The sequence below is a fragment of the Rana temporaria genome, chromosome 1, assembly GCF_905171775.1.
Source record: "Rana temporaria chromosome 1, aRanTem1.1, whole genome shotgun sequence".
Taxonomy (NCBI): domain Eukaryota; kingdom Metazoa; phylum Chordata; class Amphibia; order Anura; family Ranidae; genus Rana; species Rana temporaria.
This window is the reverse complement of record NC_053489.1, coordinates 288,402,566-288,416,002: the sequence shown is the minus strand read 5'-3', so window position 1 is coordinate 288,416,002 and position 13,437 is coordinate 288,402,566. Positions and strand designations below refer to the sequence as shown.

General features: G+C 41.7%; 1 protein-coding gene across 2 annotated transcripts in view; it reads left to right on the top strand.

Annotated features, from left to right (window-relative positions):
• PGM5 (phosphoglucomutase 5) overlaps window positions 1-13,437 on the top strand; it is a 163,496-nt gene that overhangs the window by 110,832 nt on the left and 39,227 nt on the right. Inside the window, exon 9 of one of the 2 annotated variants that reach the window (XM_040356962.1) lies at window positions 3,468-3,651. The exons of the other annotated variant lie outside the window; for it this stretch is intronic. Within the exon in view, the coding sequence (XP_040212896.1) occupies window positions 3,468-3,651 (184 nt within the window). The remainder of the gene's footprint in view (window positions 1-3,467; window positions 3,652-13,437) is intronic. 2 annotated transcript variants of the gene reach the window in all.

The window sequence follows — 13,437 nt, the reverse complement described above, 5'->3', positions numbered from 1 at the left end:
GAATTGTGGGACAACCCATATAAACCCTACCACTCCCAGCAATTCTCAGGTTTCTTTATAGCGTCTTTAGATGGTGGATGACCTCTGTCTACTGAATCAATACTAATGTTACCCAGTTGATACAACCCAGTTGTACCTACAGCCATCCAGCTACCTTCTGAAGCTTCTGGATTGGTGTCCCTCAGCAGCAGGCTTGGGGACTGTACCCAGACCCCACTATATGAAGATATGGTGCTGGATCCGATGATCGTGCTCACCCTTTGTACGGTGGTAGAGCAAGGTGCAGTTTGGGTACTCTACTAGTCTAAAGCAGTGTAAATCCGCACCAGTGTGACCCAGCCCCTAAAGCCCCCCTCCATGGAGGAGGGGTTTGCCCTCCCAAAGCTGCTGAAGAAGTTTTTTTCAACCTGGTAGAAGGAACCAATTTAAATTTCAACCTTGTGAGAAACCAATTCATGGAGGTAGTCACTGAAACTGGGTCCCTGCTACCAGGGCCAGATTTGCTCTCCCTGCAGCCCCAAGGCCAGGTTACACAATGCACCCCTCCTCACCAACCAAACCCCCCCAAATCAATGGAGAATGTGCGGCACGGTTAGTTCAAATATGGTTTGTTTGTTTTTTTACTTTTTTATCACTTTTTCTATTTTTATTTATTTGTAGCTTGTCGCTTGCTTTTTGAAATTTTTGTATCATTTTCTTATTATTTTTCTTATTCTTTACTTTTTTATTTTATTAATTTAATTATTATTTCTTATTTATTTATTTATTTATTATAAAAAAAATTCACTTAACTTTTTTGCTATCACACAGGAGAAAATTATTTCCTGTGTGATAGCAATTGGAGGTGACATGTTCTCTTTATTGACCCTGTCACCTCCAAAACAGGAGTCCTAGCACTGTGCTAGAACTCCTGTCACAGCTGAGATGGGAAGAGCACAGCTCTCCCCTCTCACTGTGTACATCGGCAGCAGGGACAGGAGACAGACTCGGTGGCCAGAGGGAAGACAGAGTCCCGAAGACAGAGCCAGCAGAGAGAGGTATGTGGGGTGGGGGGACAGACGGGAGCACATGTTTAACAAGTGATTTCGGCGACATCGCCGCAATCACTTGTTAACGAGCGAGCGGATTCCCCCATAACTTACCGCCCTTAACTGTTTGTTCCGGGCGTCGGGGGACTACATGCCACTGCCGCCCCTTGGAGCCCTGCCGCCCCAAGGCCTGGCCTTAGTGGGCCTGCCTGCTACTATAGTATAGAGCAGAGGGGTGGATAGTGGGAGTAATAGAATCACCACAACTGCACTATGTAACAAATCAAAACTTATTATAAACCACCCTTATGATGTCAAAAGCAGCTGTGATTAAATTAATAAATTATTATATCCACATGCTAAAATTCAAATATATACTACAAATAATAAATACAATGTTGCCAAGTCCACATTTTCTCTGTGTAAGGCCTCTTTCACACGATTGGACTGATTGGGTCTGTCTGGTTTTCAGGCGGACCTGATCGGGCCAGCCATTGTCCTCTATGGGGAGGCTGATGTTAGCGGATATGTGTCCGCTGACATCCGATCGAACAAAATCCACTGAAGACAGACGGGTGGCGCCAGCAGGTCGGATAGGATGGGATTGAATGAAAACGGACAGGCTGTTTGTTTTCATTCGATCTCCCCATAGAGAGATCTCCCCATCACTTTTCCAAGGAGCAGCAATAATGTGTGAACAAGCCTATAACCACATATCAAAAGCATTGCATGTGTCCTGAACTCTGCATCAAATGTGCTCCAAATGTGTTATCCACCACCACCATCTTCAGAAAGACTCACAAATGAGATGGACCTTAAATTAAGGCCAGATGCACATTTTTGAAAAAAAGTTTATATAGGAATACCCAATAATTTCATAAAGAATGGTTGTCAGTTTGTATTGCTGTCTGTGTCCCCATTGGAGAGATTAACCCTCTCTATTTGTCATATTTACCATTATCATTGAAAGTGAAAGTATATGAAGATCCCACATTCTGGGTTGACCCCAGAAAAATAATAGAGGGGAAATCTTGCAATGGGGACCCTAGTTCTGGTGACCTAGGGGTCCCCAAGGGATTCCCTTTATTTTGATGGGATTTCCTCTTACTGCCTGCTTTGGTTAAGGGACAGGAAGTAGAGGAAATCTCTCCAATGGGACACAGATGGCAAAAAATAAACTGACAAGGTTCTGACCCTAAATAGAATATGTTCTAGTAGATTCTGTATGTACAAATGTTTCAAATGTAACTAGTGTATGTAAAATAAAGTGATGGTAAGGTGCTACAACCCAATGGGATAAGGAGATCTTCCGAAGCTGCTGGGTATGGAAAGGCAGTCGCACAGCTGCAATTACAATTCATAACTAGTGTATGTACCTTAATGGTGTATTGAGCTTTATAGTTAGTAAATAGGAAAAATAATTCAGCGCTGAAAAATTTGTAACAGTAAATAATGGTTGCAAGCCAGCGTATGAGGTTGCGCTGCACTGCTTTTATTGTTATGAGCTTTATAATTAGACTTGAAGAAGGGGGGGGGGGCAGCACAAGTAGCTCTTCTACAGTTCACATATGCTTTTAGGCAACATGCTGACAAAAAAAGAGTGCAAAGAGGGCATTGGTATTCTCCCAATAATCTCCTGCTGTTATGCTGTACAGTCAGCAAGCATGTCGTGTGTTCTTGACCAAGTTACTATTGCAGTGGTGGCCTTGGATTGGCTATACCAGTGATGGCGAACCTTGGCACTCCAGATGTTTTGGATGTTTTTCCCATGATGCTCATGTACTCTGCAGTGTAGTTGAGCATCATGGGAAATGTAGTTCCAAAACATCTGGGGTGCCAAGGTTCGCCATCACTGGGCTATACTGTCTAGAAATGATGATTGCATATTACAACTGGCTGAAATGCATAACAAAAACTTTGGTAGATAAAACAATATATTACATGTATGTCAACTGTTTTTATCTGTGCACATTTCTTTTTGCCTTTTAACAATAATACAATATAGCCTCATTTAAGATTGGATCTGAAGTGTTCATATGATTAAGGCCGAGTTCACACTGGTTCCCCCCCATCCAATTTGCATGACATGAGAGTGTACCCGGCTTGCAATGAAGCCAGTTCTCACACTTTTGGGGTGGCCACGGCGCGGTGCATCTTTGGCTCCATTTCAGGTCCAAATTCATGCAATTCAGACCTGATTTGCCCCTGAAATGGTGAACAGGGGCGCACCAGACCCCCTGCTAAACCCGTCCTCATAAACATTGAAATGTGGAAAATGTGAACAGGAGAACTGCAATCTAATGCACTGGGAAGCACAAATAGTTTTCTTTGATTCATGAGACCAAATGTGATATGCAGTATCATGAATAATGACAAATCTAAAATGCTAATGGTATTTTCCCTATAATGTATATTGATAGACCTTTTATACTGTAACAGATTTGACTATGATGGTCTAGAACCCAGAACAGCATTTTTTATCATGAAGGACATGGAGAACACAATAACAGAGAAGTCTTTTGCCAGTCAGCAGTTTGCTGTGGGGAGCAATGTGTACAGTGTAGAGAAAACTGACAGCTTTGAATATGTGGACCCAGTGGATGGAACTGTAGCAAAGAAACAGGTGGGTCCAATTCTTTAACATACAAACATTAATACGTGTTTTTTTTTATATTAAAAAAAAATATATATTTATATATATATATATACACACACACAATGAAACCTCGGATTACGAGCATAATCCGTTCCAGGAGAATGCTCATAATCCAAAGTACTGGCATGAAGTCAATGGAAACGAAAATAATTTGTTCCGCATTGACTTCAATGGAATGCAATACCGCATGCGGCCAGAGGTGGGGGGTGCCGGAGAGACTCAGAAACGGCCGGAAAGGCCCGAGGACACCATTCCCGAGGTTTGCCCAGGTCAGCCGAGCTGTCCTTGGGCCTTTCCGAGCATTTCCTAATGACGGCCATTGGCTGCGATCGACGCAGTTTGGCTCTGGCGCCCCCCACCTCAGGCCAAATGCGGTACTGCACACCGCTTTGGCCTGAATCATGTTCATTTTGCAAGACAACACTCGCAAACCGAGTTACGATTTTTAAGCTCGTATTGCAAAACGCTCATTAACCGCATTACTCGCAATCCAAGGTACCACTGTGTGTATATATATATATATATATATATATATATATATATATATATGTAGCGCTACCCCCGAAGGAGCCGCTGATTGTTTTGGGATCTACTCTCTGTTTGCTCAGCTCACCCCTATTAACTAGCTCGACCCTCCCTTGACACATCAGAAACCTGGTGGTTGAAATATTGTAACCTCTGTTAGGCTGGGGTCACAATAGCAGTAACAGTATAACGATAGAATTACCTGCTGTTAAGGATGGTTCCTCCAGGCAAGAAAATACACTCCACACAGTGAATATATATTTATATGAAAAGGGAAAGTTTACTTTATGGAAACTTAAGGGAACAAGCATAGGTTTGAATCATGAACACAAAGGTAAGCAATGACTCACTATGATCCGCAAATGCCCTTGCAGGAATCAGCAATTAATGATAGTAAGAAAGACTTAACCAATAAATGGTACCACTCATTTAAACCAAGGTAGATAGTCTATACTCGTGAGTGCCCTCTAGCGGGCAGTTCTGCAGAACAGTTAATGTCCGCGTCGCAGCCGGTTGGTGCACGTGAGAAATTGTAATCCAAGGTGGCAATCAATGAGGGAACTTAAAAAACAGAATGTCTGGGACAGCAACGTTGGTGAACTAACACTCGTCAGTGTCAGTCACTACCATGAACACTTCAAAACAGTTAACTGGGCCTCTGAGTTTTCGATTGGAGGCCGAAAGCGTGTCTCCGGTCTGTGAGGTGGCTTTAGGTGTCTGTGTAAACGGAGAGTCAGGAGTTGAGCAAGTGCTCTCTCACCCGGCAGGCCGATCGGGGTCGCTGGTATATCACCGCTCCGCAGCACAAGGATCCCGGACGAGGGTGCTCCACTGGTTCAGTTGACAGCTGGATTGCCTCTACGATCCCTGGGTACACGGGCTGGATGCTGGGGTCTTGTTTCCTTCCAGACGGCTGGTCTCTCGGTGGATTTAGGCCTAGGCTTCTGGCCTAACAACACAGCTGTGCTCTGTCAGCAGCTCCGCAGAGGAGAAAAGTGCAGATATAGATAGATATCTATAGATATATATAGATATCTATATAGATATAGATACAGTGGGTATAGAAAAGAATGACCCCTTTAGAAGAATAACATTTTGCTTTGCAGCCTGAAATGAAGACAGACATGGGTTTTGTTTTATCCAGCTTTATTTACTCAGTACAGCTTATAACATCCAAGTGAAAGATATAACACCAACATGTCTATACCCACTGTATGTACATATTACTGTACATATCTGCAAAATTACCAAACAAGTTTTCCTGTTGATTATGGCCGAGGAATATTACAAAACTTATGAAAAACTGGTCTATAAAGTACAAGAGTGGAGCATTTAACCACTTCACCCCCGGAAGATTTACCTTCCTTCCTGACCAGGTCATACAGCACTGCATTATTTTAACTGACAATTTATGTCCTTTTTTCCCACAAATAGAGCTTTCTTTTGGTGGTATTTGATCACCTCTGTGTTTTAATTTTTTTTACGCTATAAACAAAGAACGACTGACAATTTTAAAAACAATATTTTTTACTTTTTGCTCTAAAACACATCGAATAATAAAAAAAAATTGAATTTCTTCATCAATTTAAACCAATACGTATTCTGTTACATATTTTTTGTAATAAGTGTATATTGATTGGTTTGCGCAAAAAGTTATAGCGTCTACAAACTATGGGATATTTTTATTTATTTTATATCATTTTTTTATTTTTACTAGTAATGGCAGTGATCTGTGATTTATAGCAGGACTGTGATATTGTGGCAGACAAATTGGACACCTAACTAACACTTTTGTTACTTTTTTGGGGACCAGTGACATTATTACATTAATCAGTGCTAAAAAAATATGCACTGTCACTGTACTAATGACACTGGTGGGGAAGAGGTTATCATCAGGGGTGATCAAAGGGTTAACTCTGTGCCTAGCTAATGTTTCAGTGGAGTGGGGAGGTGCTTTTGTTAGTGGAAGCACTGGAAGACATAGATCGGTGTTTCCACTTTACAGGAACACAGAATCCATGCCTTCTGTACTGAAAGAAAATGACAGTCTGCCTTGTTTACATAGGTAGACTTCCGATCCGTCAGTATACCAAATGATCAGTGGGTGCCGGCAGACATCGGGTGTAAAATCAAAGCGGGAGCGAGCCGCTGGCAGCGCGCACTCGCGCCCAAAACCCAAAGTGCAGAATTACATATATGTATGTGATTTTGCACAGCATGTCCGCCCTGTAGCAGTAAATCTACTATGGAGCGGTAGGCAAGTGGTTAATTGTGGCCCCCTTCACATTGGTAGGTTACAGTAGAACATACATTTTACCATGTGTTACGGTATCACAACACAAGTAACTGTTTTGTGTTGTACATAGGGGTGCAACGGATCAAAAAACTCACGGATCGGATCGATCCTCGGATCAGGAGTCACGGATCGGATCATTTTCGGATCAGCAAAAAAAAAAAAAAGGGTCCGTTTTTTCATTGGTCCAAAAAAAAAAAAAGTATATATATATATATATATATATATATATATATATATATATATATATATATATATAATAAAATAATATATTTTTTTTTTTGGACCAATTAAAAAAAGGAACCTTTTTTTTTTTTTTTTTTTTTGCTGATCCGAAAAAAGAGCACAATAGCAATTCACAGGGGTGGATTAAAGAGGAAGCAGGTGAGGCTGTTTGGCACTTAAAGTACAATCTTAAAGTTTTTACAGCAAAATATATATATATATATATATATATATATATATATTTTTTTTTTTTTGCTGTAAAAACATCAAGATTGTACTTTAAGTCCCAAACAGCCTCACCTGCTTCCTCTTTAATCCACCCCTGTGAATTGCTATTGTGCTCTTTTTTCCCCCTTTCCCCCCCCTCCTCTCACACCAGTGCTTCACTGCTAACATTCCCATTCAGCTTGCTAGAGCCCAGTGCACAGCGTGACACGCCTCCCCGGGGAGGCGTGTCACGCTGGGCTCTGGCAAGCAGACTGGCCGCCGCTCCGGAGCTAGGCCGAAGCTGGGGACTTTCCTAGGCCTAGGCTCCGGAGCGCTCCGCGGATCGCGGGGTGTGCCGATCCGAACGGGGTGGCCCGTTCGGATCACGGATCGGTGACGATCCGTTACACCCTAACGGTATTTAGACCTAAAATCTGACTGTTTATAATCAACTTATATTACTTTTGCAGTTAGAGCCGGTTCACACTGGGGCGGCACGACTTTGGGGGCGACTCGGCAAGGCGTCCTGAACACGACTTCAGAGGCGACTTGCAAAATGACGTATAGAAGTCAATGCAAGTCGCCCCAAGTCGCCCCCAAAGTCGTACAAGAACCTTTTTCTAAGTCGGAGCGACTTGCGTCGCTCCTATTAGAACGGTTCTATTAAATAGAATGGGACGCGACTTGTCAGGCGGCTGAGTCGCCTGACGAGTCGCCCCAGTGTGAACCCGCTCTAACAGTACATTCATCCCTGTATATGATTAGGCGCTGAATACTGTCTGATGATAAAAGTCAGAGGTATTTGGCTACAATGTGAGGTTTCCTGCTCTCCCCTCTGCTTAAAGGCTAAGTTAACCTTAGTTTACCTTTTTTCTTCTAAATTCCAGCTCCCCTATGTACCAATATAGTATTATACCGCTTGCTTACCAGACACCATCGTTATCCGGCGGCAGGTCAGCTCTCCTGCACAAATCGTCGTAGCTTTGTGGTTTGGGCGGACTCGATATCCTTCAGCAGAACAGGGAACTGCCTTTGTGAAAAAGGCTATTTCCCGTTCTGACAGATGACATGACAGATATCTACTATTCCCAGTGATCGGTAACAGTGATCTCTGTCATGTCCCTGGCAGCCCATCCTCCCTAGAACACATCTAGGGAACACATTTAACCCCTTGATCGCCTCCTAGTGTTAACTCCTTCCCTGCCAGTGACATTTACACAGTAATCAGTGGCTATTTATAGCACTGATCACTGTATAAATGTCAATGGTCCCAAAAAAGTATCAAAAGTGTCCGTTCTGTCCGCCAAAATGTCACAGTCCCGCAAAAAAATTGCAGATCACCGCCATTAGTGAAGGAGAGTAAAATAAATCCAAAGACATTTTTTTTAGATACGTTAACACTAATATGGCAAGATCAGAACATGTATAAGAAAACAAAAAATTGCGCTAGAAATAGTTAGATATAAGTAGTGGACAAATCATTGGACAAAAAAAATATATATATATTAATGAAAATGCATCATTAAAATAATGACATCAGGTAATCCCATATGGTGCTCAGTGCTCAAAAGATGTCTCCTACAGATTGGTGCTCAGACTGGGTGCTCCACATAATTGTACACTCACTACTGGATATGGACCACCTATCTCTAGTATGGTCTTATGCGTATGTGGGGATACCCGGAATGGTTACTTCTTGGAAGTAGAGATGTGCATTGCTGAGTGCCTGATAGTCCTGGCATCCGGCGTATGTAGCAGGCGATTATATAAAGGGTAATCGGCCCTGAATGGATGAGCCCCTTGTTGGCGTCCTGGTGCACGATTCCCGGCTACTTCCGACTACTTCCTGATGATGGCTTCTATGTTATCCGAAACGTCGAGGTAATATCGCATCATCACGTTACTTCCGCCCAACCAAAATACCCCGGGAATCGTGCACCAGGACGCCAACAAGGGGCTCATTCGTTCAGGGCCAATTACCCTTTATATAATCACCTGCTACATACGCCAGGTGCCAGGACTATCAGGCACTCAGCAATGCACATCTCTACTTCCAAGAAGTCATCCTAACCATTCCGGGCTTCAAACATCTAAAACAGTTTATTTGGAAATTGTACCCCTTTATAAAATACAATACAATATTAGCACTAACTTCTATTAAAATCAAATAGACAAAATTGCCCATTTACAAACATAAGTAGGGAAAGCTTTATTCAGGAAGTTGATAATGGAGATACCATTTTCCACAGTATCCCTTGAGAAATGAACAGATTTTTTTACTGGGAAAACATTGAATGTGTGCCTAGCAGTAACCAAAGCCCCCCTTCTGTTAAAAGATATGAGAAGAATGTAAAGTTGGAAAACAGTTATTCAGGACTGCATACAGAGTCCCAAACCTAGCACGCTAGAGGGTGTGGTGACTGCTATTAACATCCACAATGTTTTAACTACTTAGATATAACAGAAAGTTAAAAAAAAATAAGCCATTTCCTGTTGAATAAAAGAGTTAGATTTGTTAGTTAATACTAATATACAAATCTATGGATCAGCCATCATGATGCAGCACTAATTTATTTCCATATATTACAAGATAAGTTCGGGAATTTTTAATTTTTTTGAAAGAATCATACAAACCTAGGTGGATGCAGCATCGGTCTGATGCTGCATCTGTCCCCCCCCAGCTCTAAGCCTGGGTTTACAATAATTAATTGTAAAAAAAAAAAAAAGTGCAATTTGAGCTATGGATTTGTATGTGATTCGATTCTGCAAGTTGCGCTGCGTTTTGCAAACCAATAGCGGGGTGTCGGTAACTTAATATACACTGCACAATTGGTTCGCATGAACAGATTGTGATTTTGATGTGTGAACTGAGGCTCAGACTGAGAACCAAGTGATTATTAGGATTGGTGAGCTGGTGGAAGCCCACCTTGTGTACACCCTACAAAAACAAAGACATTGCATGCAGACACCTTTATCCCATTTTATTTTACATTAAAGCTTCTAAACTGATAAACTTTGCACATGCTATTTTCTGTTGCTGGTCGCCATTGCACAGCAATCCTTCTGGGCACTTGTTGAGCTAGGTGAAGACACTGAATACCTACATCACAAGGACTCCTCCCCCACTTAAAAGGACTCTGTGCACAATATCTGCACACGTTAAAGATATCTTGCTCACATAATTTGTAATAAAAAACATCTTTGCCATTCTGAAGCTTCCCTCCAGCCACTTTGCATATTATTTTATATATACTGTGATTCTGTACTTGCCAAATATTCTGCAGAAATCTCCTTCACTGAGTCTGGCTGCAGATATTTTAATTGTGGGCAGTTAAATTTGCTGCCTGTTCACTTCCTGGATTTACACACACACATAGAGGCACACCCCCAGCTCTGCAGCTTTCATTGCCCCCCTTATGACTCATCCCCTTCCCTTCCTGGAAAACTCTCACAAGAGTGAGAATGAGAGCTGTGCATGATGTCATAAGCCTAGGCTTTTTACCAGACAAGAAACAGGAAGTGGGCTGTATGAGGTATTTGCTGTCAGAAAAAAAAATGTTTTACTTTGCAAAGTTAAAATAACAAGAGCAGAAGATTTCATAGAACAGAAAAATGACTGAAGGTCCGCTATAAGGGGAACTTTACTCGGAGATGAATTATTGCATTACTTGTAACTTGTTGTTTATTAATTGTGCCACAAATGTGTTAGGCCAGTGGCATCAGGATTTGAAGGGAGCAGTTTGACCTAATAGGTCAATCTTTCTTTTTATACCTAGGATCAAAGGTTTGCTCAGGACCTACTGGTTAATACTGTTGGACTTATTGTGATTTTCTTTGCATTGTATACCCTTTTCATATTTACCAAAAGAAAGAGTTTAACACCAAAATATATCTGCCATGCCCAATCTGCCTTTTGTTCTTGTTTGCTTCAAGAAACTTAAGTCAAAATATGTGTTTACTTTGCCCCAGTCGGGTGTCTGTGTAATTGCATTATCACTTTGAAATATGTCCAAACCCAGGGTATTGAGAGGCTTGCAAGGTCAGGGCAACCTTTGGGGTCAGTCATCTTCCAGCGGCTCTCAGGGGGTTGCGCTACACTAAGATAGACATAAGCCAATGTCCCCTTTGGTAAAATACACAGCTGACTCTTTAGCACAAGTGGGGTGGCAGCAGCCCAAAAGTCTCCAAGATCTCTCACAGCAGTCTGTACTCACAAATGTCCAGGGAAAGTCGGTTGCCTCCTTCCAACATCTGTGTGACACCTTTCTCCTGTGATACCAGACTAGATCCTCAGAAGACAGCACCTCAGTCGGTTCTTTGTAGCTTCAGCATCCAGGCCCCCAGGTTACCCACCCGAGGCCTCACGAACAGCAAGCACATGGCAGCCTTTCCCTGGAGGGCAGCAGGCTGTGTTCATCTCCTGAAAGAAAGGACCTGTCTGCTCTGTGTCTCAGAGTATTTACACAGACTCCCAGCAGCCTTAGAGGGCATCCTCTCTGGGATTGGCCAGGGCTGTATAAATAGTCATGCTGCAATTTACATTGCTTCACACCCATGTTCCAGAGAGTTCCCCATTTCTCTGGAAAACCAGGGAAACACTCAAGCAGTTGAAACACTGAGCAGACCCATTTAATCAAATGCAGCTGCACTGATTACAGTGAGCACAATTAAATTTACCTAACAAAGCAATTACAGCCACACGGGTTACAGTGAGACAAGCCAAATTTACCTAGCAAATAGAAATATAGCTCCGCTGAACACAGTGAGCCAGCATTAAATCTAACTAATCCTAGCACCTATCTAGGAGGATGCTAAATATATTTTACCTTACTAATAGTAACAGGGAATTGGCAGCAAGGGGCAAGGAACAGGTTAAGGGAAATATGTCCAAGAAGCCATGTTAAATTATTTTAAGGTGTATCTCCTGAACCCACGGTCCTCATGGTACTCAGCATCCGGGGCTGATCATCCGCAGGTACATTTTTGCATGAGTTGTTACATGAGAGGTGCTGTCACCTCCCCACTGGGAGTAATCAAAAATGACCACATTCCTAAGTGTGAATGGGGCCTAAATGTAAAAGAAAACAAAGTACACACTGTACTCTGGATATCATGGTACACATGAACTGACTACGTTGTAGTCACGGTCAATGCGTGTACATCATTTCATACACTGTTGCCTCTGCCTAGGTTTCCAGTCATAAACACTTGCACATGTGATTTAGATTTGTAATGATTCACTGGTATAATCTGTGGAAATAAGCAAAGACAAACGAACACACACACACACACACACACACACACACACAGCTTCTTGTGGTCTGGAGCTGAAGTGCACAGCAGGAAGATGAGAGAAGAGCAGAACAGACAGATGCACACACAGAGAATGTAGTAAAAGAATGAAAAAGGAGAGAGGGAGGCGGCCTTCTCCTCTTAGATTTATTGACTTCATGATGTCACAAAATACACACCCATCAATCCCTTCCCATCACCCTTGTGAGTCTTTTATTGGTCAATTCATATAGAAGGGTGGTTTCTCCTCACAAGTCCATTTCATGTTCTTCCAAAAGTCACACAGGCTCCTTCTGGGGTCTGTAAAAGACAGGATGTGGGGGATGGGAAGGCTTTTCCTGTTACAACTGAGGAATCCAGGAGGGAGGGGGGACACAGAGTGAGTGAGTGGATGGAGTGGCTTTTTGATTTCAACAGCTCTCTCTGTATGTCCATCCAAGTTAAAATATACTTTAAGAACATATCTGACAAAATCTGAAGAATCATTTCAAGGAAAATATACACTCCATTTCAGTGGTTCTAATCATAACACAAAAATATTCATTTTAGTTTCACGTCTATCACAGCCCCCCCTTGAAATGAATATTTCATCAGTTCATTCTCTTTGTTATTTCTTAACAGACAAGGACAGTAATGGAGGACATGGTCAATATAACAAAACATTATCATAACCAATATAAACAGAAACAAAATTGCTATACCTGAGCACAAATGTGTTATCACCCAAAATATTGTCCGCAGGTGAAATTCTAAATGCACCCCCCTTTGTTTACTAGTATCATGTATAAGGCCATAATTTTATACAAAGTCATTTGTGAAGTAGCCTCTAGGTGTTCAGTAATATACTGGAATGCATCCTTGTTTACAATTAACAAACCTCTATTGACCATTGCAACCATAATTTATCCAATCTACATTTACATTACTAAGTTAAATTTCAGAAAAGCATCCGTTCCCACCAAATTACTATATTTCCCTTCATTAGCATTTTAATTTTATATTGGGCTCTGTCCTAAATATTTTATTTCCTAAAGAAACTTTATTTATTACATTACACTAGTTTTCAGGACTGATCATGCAGCATGAATATTCTTGTCGCATGTCTGTTTAAACAAACATAGCAGCCTTCAGCATAAACGAACATACAGAAGTTTCATTGTTCCCCTACATGGATCCAAATATAAGAGATCAATTATCCTTCCATTAATACA